The sequence below is a fragment of the Mus musculus genome, chromosome 14 (genome assembly GCF_000001635.26).
Source record: "Mus musculus strain C57BL/6J chromosome 14, GRCm38.p6 C57BL/6J".
Classification (NCBI taxonomy): domain Eukaryota; kingdom Metazoa; phylum Chordata; class Mammalia; order Rodentia; family Muridae; genus Mus; species Mus musculus.
The window spans coordinates 75,842,660-75,851,922 of NC_000080.6; the positions used below are offsets into that span (position 1 = coordinate 75,842,660).

Here is a 9,263-nt window from a genome sequence, read left to right on the forward strand (position 1 = left end):
AGCTGGATTCACTGTATTTTTTTTTTTCATTCAGAGTTTGAGCCAGGCAGTGTTGGCCCAACTCATTTAATCCCAGCACTTGGGAGGTAGAGGTAGGTGGATTTCTGAATTCAAGGCCAGCCTGGTCTACAAAGTGAGTTCCAGGACATCCAGGGCTACACAGAGAAATCCTGTCTCGAACCCCACCCCCCAAAAATGTGTATTTGAACAGAGTCATTAGGCACTCTCAGAATAAGGGAATAATCACAGAAATGCTATTCTATTTTTTTTATTATTTATTTAATTATTTATTTTTGAAACAAGCTCTCACATAGTCTAGAACTTGTGTGGCTGAAAAGGGCCTCAAACTCCTGCTCCTCTGGTCTTCACCTCTGCATCCCTGGGATTATGTGTGCTGCAATACAGCTAGTCCTCCCCTTCATTCATTTTCATAGTTACTCACTAGTCACTTAGTTTTCTCAACCTTGATTTAAAAAGCACTGTGGTGTCAGATGCTATGCATGTCTTTGTCCCAGGACTGAGAAAGCAGATGTGGGGGGCGGGGGGGGGGGCGGGAGAATGAGAGAATATCACATTTTCTCAAAGGAATAGTCCAGGTTGCCTGGTTCTTTATCCATTTTCTGACCCAAGGAGTGTTCCAAATTCACCTATGTTCTAATCACGAGACCACATCCTGAGTGATACTTTCTACTCCAGCCTGTAAGGCTTTTCTCACTATTAATGGTATTCTGAGATAAGAATGGTTGGCTCACACCTGTAATCCTAGCCCTATTGAAGCTAAGGCAGGAGAATTTTGATTTCCAGGCCTGTCTGGCCTCCGAAATCAGTTCAAGACTGGTTTGGGCTATGCAAGCAGAGGAGGTGAGAGGAGAGGTTAACTGAACAAAAGGCTTTTGGACCTGACAGTAATAACTTCAGGAATATTATGAAAAAAAATCGGGAATTGCATACATATCCCACATATTATTTATCACCTGTTAAGTATGTCAGCCTCTCACTCATCTTATTAAATTCACAGAAATTCCATTTCATACTAAAGCTCAAAGAGGGTGAACTTCCTGAGATCGTGGGACTGGTAACACAGACAAGATGCCAGCACTGCTTAGCTTCAAATCTTCAGCTCTCTTTCACCATGGTTTTGTTTTTTTTTTTGTTTTTTTTTTTTGTTTTTTTTTGTTTTTTAATTCTTCAATGAGCCGGACGGTGGTGGTGCACATCTTTAATCCCAGCACTTGGGAGGCAGAGGCAGGCGGATTTCTGAGTTCAAGGCCAGTCTGGTCTATAAAGTGAGTTCCAGGACAGCCAGGACTATACAGAGAAACCCTGTCTCGAAAAAACAAAAACAAAAAAAAATTTTTAATGATGTTAAAAAAATACATTTGGGCATAAAACTGGAGAAAATAACAGAAAAATCCAAAAAGAATATGTTTGGGGATCTATGTAAATGAGCATTTTTGAATAATTTGAAAATGAATACCTGGGATGTGCAAATAAGATTCACATAACTCAGAAATAACTGAGTTTTGAGACTGCTAAGTCATAGCCCCTCGGTTCTATGTCTACGTTTTCTGATGTCCTTCACTTTTTTACTGTTACCCCGTGTCCTTTAGAGTATCTAGGAAAGCAGCAGACCACCGCATCTTAAGTGGACGGTTTTTCTTCTGCTCTTTGGCTAGAGTTTTATTCCTGAATGGTTTACTCTGTGCTTGTAACACTTTGTTAGTGTGAACTGCCTTCTCCTTTGACATACTAACCTAACCTTCTGTCCGAGGGCAGGCAGGGCTGGCTATGTCCTTCTTAAGCGAGAAAATTGCAACACTAGGGTTACAACGGACTATAACCAAATCTGGAAGGGAAGAAACTGTGATTTCATCCTGCCATACATGTTTACCTGAACGGTGGGTCTCGGAAGTTGTATGTTGTACTTCGTGGTGGATGCGAAAGCCCTTCAAGTGACCCGGGCAAGTGGGAAGCTCCTTATTTTGGGTCTGTTTAGTCCTGCATCGCCAGGAATAAAAGGGATAAAAGTGACAATACAGAACTGTCCTAACAAAGGACACCGTTTGCGACCAAGAGCAGAACAGGCCAGCGAAGAGCTGTCCGGCCAGACCCACCGCAGGCTTTCACTTTCGGAACCCACTAGAGGACCAGTCCCCAGGACATCTCCCTCCGCGAGCAAAACCGGTGCAGTCTGTGGGCAGCCAAGGACCGGAGGTCGGAGACCCGGGACACCAGCCCGGCGCCATCCCCGTAGTCCCCGCAGGCTCAGCGGCGCGCCCGACAACAGTCATCCGATTCTGCTGACATTTTCTTTCCGAGAAAGGGGTGGGAACTGAAGCGGCGTGGCGGGAGGCGGGGCGCAGTCACACCCTGGCCACGCCCGGGCGGCGACTCAAGCGTCCGGCCATCGGTCGGCCGCAAGTCCCTTCCCGTCCCAGCATGCCCCGGGCGCACTATCCGCACACCGCCCCCGTTGCCCCGCGCACCCAGGGGCACTCCGCATTGTGTCCCAGCAGAGTCCCCGGATGCCCTCCCGGGGCCGGCCGGGCGTAGCCACGCCCCCGCACCGCCCTGCGTTCACGTCACCGCTGACGACAGTTCCGGGGGAGCCGCGGACGGTGACGTAGCCGAGCGTGCCCTCTATATGAGGTTGGGGAGCGCCCGCGTCGGCCTTTTCCGCCCGCTCCCCCCTCCCCCCGCGCGCCGCTCCGGCTGCACCGCGCTCGCTTCCGCGCTGTCAGGCTAGCGCCGCCGTCCCCAGCCGTCACCATGATCATCTACCGGGACCTCATCAGCCGTAAGTCCCGGCGCCCGCGGGCCTGGGTGCGGGTGGGCACCGGGGAGGCCGGGGACACGAGCGCAGAGCTTGGGCCGGGAGCCGCCGCGTGCGCCGAGCCCGGCGCGGGAAATGGCGGGCCTTCGCTCGCTCACGGGCGGCTCTCTCTGTTCGCTTTCAGATGACGAGCTGTTCTCCGACATCTACAAGATCCGGGAGATCGCGGACGGGCTGTGCCTGGAGGTGGAGGGCAAGGTGAGCGGGGCGCCGCGCGCGGGGAGGCTGGCCGCCTGCCTGCCGGGTCGGCCGAGCCGGGCCGGGCTGGGCTGGGCGCCGCGGGGAGGCCGCTGGAACTCGTGCAATCCTCGCTGCCGCCTCCAGGCGGAGGAGACGCTCTTGCGGACCTTGGGTTTTTCTAGAAAAGTGGAGGCGGAGCCGAGCCTGGAAATAGGTCCGCGAACTCAGCGCCATCCTCTTTCCGGGCGAACGGGGACATATTGTCTATAAGACAGGTTTGCGCTGTGCGCGCTTAACCCGTGGCGACTCGAGAGAGGCCACAGCAACTTGGTTCCGCTTGATGAGAGTGACCACCTCTCTCAGTCCGGGCAGCGACTATTTGGGGGGAGGTTAAGATGTTTCAGGGAGCTGACTGATCGTTGCCGGACCTTTTTTTTTTTTTCTCTTTTTTTCTTTTTTTTTTTTTTTTTTTGCCCCTTCGACTAAGTTGTATTGTCTTTTTGTTTTGTTTTGTTTTCTTCTAAATGTAGATGGTCAGTAGAACAGAGGGTGCCATCGATGACTCGCTCATCGGTGGAAATGCTTCCGCTGAAGGTCCGGAGGGCGAAGGTACCGAAAGCACAGTAGTCACCGGTGTTGACATTGTCATGAACCATCACTTACAAGAAACCAGCTTCACAAAAGAGGCTTACAAAAAGTACATCAAAGACTACATGAAATCGTAAGTGACATAAACACCCCGTTTTGGTGGTCAGCTTCCTAGAAGAAGTTGGTTGCTTAGGTAGGAAGGGCTTAAGAAAGGAGGGTCTTTTGTTATACAGTGAAGGTTGATTTTCAATAATGTGAGCAAGCCGGTAGAAAGTTACTTTAAAGGTAATATAGGAATTACATTCTTTTAAATGGTTTCTTGTCACCTAGTAAACTATCATTTTGCTAGAAGACATTACCTATTGGAGCTTATATTCTTACTTTACTGAAAGATTATTCAGTATTTTGATGACCTGTTACTTTACTGTTTTAGACTCAAAGGCAAACTTGAAGAGCAGAAACCAGAAAGAGTAAAGCCTTTTATGACTGGAGCTGCAGAGCAGATTAAGCACATCCTTGCTAATTTCAATAACTACCAGGTAAATGGACCAAAGGGTTGTATAATAACTGTGGGATCCGAAAAAGTCTGTTTGCTGTCTCGTACATGGCTCTGGCTGTCCTGGAACACCCTTAGACCCAGTTACCTCAGCCTTCTGAGATGAAAGTCTCAGCCCATTTTGTGTAGCACCACACCAGGCAAGGAGCTGGTATTAAAATGATAGGCATTGCTTTCTTTTCATTGAGACTGTTATCTGTAGACCAGACTAGCCTTGAACCCAGAGGTCTACCTGCCAGTGCCTCTTAATTGCTGGGATTAAAGGTGTGTGCCAACATGGCTAGCATATGTGTTATTTTTGAGAACTAGGGGTTTTTCTTGCCAAATTTTGGCCAGGGGTTATTCTGGATCTGCTTTTTATAGTTTGATTTTATATTTGTGTGTATAAGATAGTCTAATTGTAGGTTTTTGTTACGTGTTTCTTAAGTTTTTTATTGGTGAAAACATGAATCCAGATGGTATGGTTGCTCTCCTGGACTACCGTGAAGATGGTGTGACTCCATTCATGATTTTCTTTAAGGATGGCTTAGAGATGGAGAAATGTGTAAGTATCTTTAAATTAGTAGTGTCAAGACAGGGAGTGCAGCAGTGATTCTTTGCCATCTGCAGGTGGCAGGCCTTGTAGATTGTGAGATCTTTATCCTGTGGGAGAGTAGAGCCTTGAACATGAAAGGGGCTTGAAGATGAGATTAGCTGGCTTGCTAGAGTGCTCAGGGTCATGTGTGTAAGTAGTTTGACACTGGCCTGGGATAAACTCACGTAGAATGAGTGTGGTCTCTGCCCCACGGTAGTTCAAGTCCATTTCATATTACATGCAATAGGATGTTTCAGTGTTTACTGAGGTCAGTAAGAAGGAATACAGAAATGTCTGTTTTATAAGGGACTGGTGGAGACAGTGTTCCTTGTCCTAGATTTTGGAGGCTTTTTTTGTAAGCACAGTAGAAGGTGAGTTTAGAGATGTACTGGAGAAAGTGGGTGACCGCCTGGGACAGTGGGGTAGGAGTGTTATTCAGACAACAGCTGGTGTTTGTCAGTAGAGCACTGGAGTGGGCAGGAAGATGGGTGAGTGCTGCCAACTCGGTGAGGGTCTGCATCCACTGATAGACCTCGAACAGTTTGTGGTTGTTCTTCTGGTTTGCACTAGGATGCAAAAGGAAACTCTCCCTGCGCTTCCTGCCTGCCTTTGTGGCAGTTCAGATTGAATTAGGGAGTACATCTACATGCTAGGACAGTTATAAGCTCAGGCTGGGGCAGTTGTTAATGCCATCTCTTTGTTTTGCAGTAACAAATTGGATCTATCACCTGTCACCATAATTGGCTGCTGCTTACCATCCATACAACACCAGGACTTAGGACAAATGGGACTGATGTCATCTTGAGCTTTTATTTTGACCGTGATTTATTTGGAGTGGTGGCATTGTTTTTTTAAGGAAAAAAAACATGTCATGTGGGTTGTCTAAAAATAAAGTGCATTTAAATCCACTTAAGAACTCTTTGCTGTGATTGTGCTGACCCTGTAGTCTGAGAAGCTAGAGCCTGGTTGAGCATCGCTAGAAAGCTAAGCCTCTTCAGTTAACTGCTGCAGTGGGGACTCTACAAGACTGGAGTGTGTGAACTCAAGAATCTCAGTTACAGTGAAGGGAGAGGTGAGAAGTGGACCCTGACTTTCATCACCTCCAGTGGAAGAGCTTACCAAAAGCACAAAAAGACCAACTAGTTGGAGACAAGTACTGTCTGCTCCTGGACTAATGTCAGATTCCTGGTAACTAGAATAGAGGTTGCCAAGCCTGGCCTGTGCCACTTTAGAGTTGTACAAACAGGGCACAGATCCATCGGGGAGTTCGGTACCTGGTGGGGTGGGATACAGTGAATACAGCGTAGTTCCTTCCCGGGAGTGCCAGCAGCCCATGCTTACTGGGGTAAGGTTAGATGACCCAGTCACCTGCGGGAATTGGGTCTTGGAAAGCCTAGAACTGCATAGTCTGCTGTAGGAGTATTAACATGCTTTGCTGTCTAAGGTTTGTCCAGTGATAGAAGCCTTAAAAAGGTACTAAACTTAAGAGGGTACTAGCACCTCTGCAATATGAAGCCCAAATAACTGGATACTAGGTATTGTGATGAAGGGGAAGTGTTGCTAGGTCTAGGAAGCCACTTAGCTGTCTTTGAATTTTAATGGGTCTTGAGGTCACTGGTCAGAAAGAAACTTGAGAAAAGTTCTAGTGCTAGCCCTAGAGAAGTGAACACAAGACAGCAGAAGCTTGGTAGGGGAGGAAGACCAGAACTCAATAGTATACACATTTCAGATTATGAGTAAGCATATATGTGTTTGTGCACGTGGCTGCAGATGCCCATTGTCAAAGGAGAGATTTCCTGGAGATGGACATAAGTATAGGGTACCAAAGGGCCCTGCTGAGCCTTCCTTGACTGGTTTGGGTTGTTTGTTGAGAGTTTCTCTGTATTCCTGTCTTGGAACTTGTTTTGTAATCTCTTGAGCTCAAGGCCTCCCAAGTGCTGGGATTAAAGTGAACAACAAACAGGCTGGGAAGATTGGTTTTTGAGACAGCTTTTACATCCAAGGTTGACCTTAAATTGCTGAGGATACTTTGCCGTCACCACCCATGACAATAGGCACGTGACTCTTGCTTAGTTGATTTGGTCCTGAAGTTGAATCTAGGGATTATGGGGTTAGCGGCACAGCACCAAACCTTGAGCTTCGTTCTCAAACCTTGGCTTTTTTTTTTTTTTGCCTTGATAGACCTTGAACTCCTCAACCTTAGTGCTAGGACCGGAGGCTTGCCCTACCATACCAGGTTCCTAACTTTTGAAGACAACTTTTCCTAATTGTCTCTGCAGTTTTCTGCAGTCCTGTTGAGTCCTAGTGTGTGCCTTGTGTTTTATATATGGCCTTATTTCAGAAGGGCAGGAATTCATGAATTAAGTTGTCTTGAGTGTGCTATTTTATTATAACTTACTTTCTAGTTATTAAGCACCCATGCTTTCTGCATAGGTCAGGAGAGTGCAGCACTTGATCTTTCTGATGTTTGGTGAAAACAGGTTTTGAGTAACTGTGTTCTGGGCTTTGTTGTATGTGTGGAACAATGGGGTGATGAGAAGAAAGGTTTTGGTGTTTGTGAAAGCCTTCGCAGTGTGCCACTTGAATGTAGGTGTGAAGGAGCAGCTATGGGGCTATCTGAAAGCAGACCGTGCAAGCCGCAAGAGTGAACATCTTCATCAACGTGTTGTGGGTATCCAGACAGAGGCTTCCAGCTGTACCTAGGAACTCTTGAACCTGTCTTAGTCTTTGGAGTTAGGATCTGAAGGATGGCAGCAATCCTACTCTAAGATGAGCTAACTTTGCCTTTGCTCAGCTGGTAGCCAAGATAGGCATCCTTGCTGTGTTGGTTGCTTTTGTCAGCTTGTCAGTTGGACACACCCTAGTGTTGCCACAACTGAGAAAATGCCACCTTGAGATTGATCGGTAAACAAGGATATAAGACATTTTCTTGGGAAGTGGGAGGCATAGCTCATTGTGAGGGGTGTCACCTGTGGGCAGGTGTCCTGGTGTGTATTAGAAAGCAAACTGAGAAGCCATGGAAAGCAAGCAAGCCTGTGGGCAGCACTCCTCCATGGCATCTGCTTCAGTTCCTCCAGGTTCCTGTGTTGAGTCACAGCTCTAACCTCTCTCCATGTGTGATGTGGAGGTGGAAGCTAAATAAGCCCTTTCTCCCCAGGTTCTTCATCGTGGTGTTTCATCACATTGTGTTGTTAGTCAGGCCTCTCTAGATTTATTCTAGAGAATGAATCTGTCTCGTGTATTTTATATTTTGCTTACATAACATAATTATGTTCATTGATATAATTATAAAATATATAATGAGACAAATTATACATCATATGCTATAACACAGGGTTTCAAACAATGGAAACAGCATTTAATGATCTTTCACATGCTGGGCCATGAGGACCTCTGGAAAGGATGTGGGATTGGGGGCGGGCCGTGTCAATGTTTCAGTTAAAAAAACCATCGACTGTGCACCTAGAGGATTCTTTTCAAGTAGCTTGCTCAGTGATGGCTCCTCGGCTCTCTTCTCCAGCTTGTGAGACTTCTCTGTATTTATGTGCACACTGTGCTTCCCTGGGTGTCACAGCAGAGAGCGCAACAGACCCCTCTGCAGAACTGTGGCCCTGAGATAGTCAGTGGCTCACTGGAGGGCACAGCCCAGAGACCACATAAAGCCACTATTGTTAGTCAGCAATTAAAATGCAGGGATTTGGGTTCGTTTTGTATGTGTGCTGCGATGAACCCAGGGCTCCATGTCAATCACCTCTCAGTGAGCAACGCCCCCAGCCCTGAGTCCAATGTTTTTAATTATAACATTGAGTCCTGGGTTTCTGTCAGTTCTTTCTTGTCTCTTTTTTGTTTATTTTTTTCTTTTTGTTTTTTCTTCTTTGGGGACACAGTTTCTCTGTGTAGCCTGCCTGTCCTCGGAATCACTCTATTGATCAGGGTAGCCTCAAACTCAGAGATCCACCTGTCTCCGCCTCCTGAGTGCTGGGTTAAAAGTATGTGCTTCCCAGCTTGAGTTTCTGCCTTGGGTTATCATTGCTGTGATGACCATGGCCAAAAACAAGATGGAGAGGAAAAGGTTTATTTATTTGGTTTATGCTTACACATCCATCACTGAAGGATGTCAGGGCAGCAGCCTGCTGATGCAGAGGCCATGGATGGGTGCTGCTTACTGGCTTGCTCCCCATGGCTTGCTCAGCCTGCTTTCCGATTGAGCCCAGGACCACCAGCCCATTTATGTCAATATTCACAAGTACAAAGTTATTTTTTTGGACTTTGGAATTAATGATTTAGGGGGAAAAAAATCACAAAAATAGCACAAAACACAAATCTTTCAAGCAGTCTCTCCATGCGTCAGCACTTTTGTCCTTGGTGTAGTATCCTCTCTAGATACCTTTTCTGAACGGTTTGAGAGGAGGTTGAAATTATGATGCGACTTTACCATAAAATGTCAGTATGTATAGTTTTTTTTTTAATTTTTTTTTTTATGTGTAGGTGTGTTTTGCCTGCATTTATGTATGTGCACCATGTGTGTGCTT

The 9,263-nt window shown here is 46.7% G+C and overlaps 1 protein-coding gene, 1 long non-coding RNA gene and 1 other non-coding gene across 3 annotated transcripts; 2 read left to right on the forward strand and 1 right to left on the reverse strand.

Moving 5' to 3' along the window:
- Positions 1–258: 258 nt before the first annotated feature.
- Gm4285 (predicted gene 4285) lies at positions 259–2,305 on the reverse strand. Its single transcript, NR_045294.1, has 3 exons — positions 2,115–2,305; positions 1,892–1,998; positions 259–1,323 (listed from the first exon to the last, which is right to left on the reverse strand). It is a non-coding gene; the product is annotated as a predicted gene 4285 (long non-coding RNA).
- Positions 2,306–2,596: 291 nt separating this feature from the next.
- Tpt1 (tumor protein, translationally-controlled 1) lies at positions 2,597–5,644 on the forward strand. The gene is made up of 6 exons (NM_009429.3): positions 2,597–2,797; positions 2,958–3,031; positions 3,544–3,734; positions 4,035–4,140; positions 4,585–4,701; positions 5,440–5,644. The coding sequence occupies exons 1-6, from the start codon at positions 2,770–2,772 to the stop codon at positions 5,440–5,442; spliced, it is 519 nt and encodes a 172-aa protein (NP_033455.1). The 5' UTR covers positions 2,597–2,769; the 3' UTR covers positions 5,443–5,644.
- Positions 5,264–5,375, forward strand: Snora31 (small nucleolar RNA, H/ACA box 31). Its single transcript, NR_028481.1, has one exon. It is a non-coding gene; the product is annotated as a small nucleolar RNA, H/ACA box 31 (small nucleolar RNA).
- Positions 5,645–9,263: the final 3,619 nt, after the last annotated feature.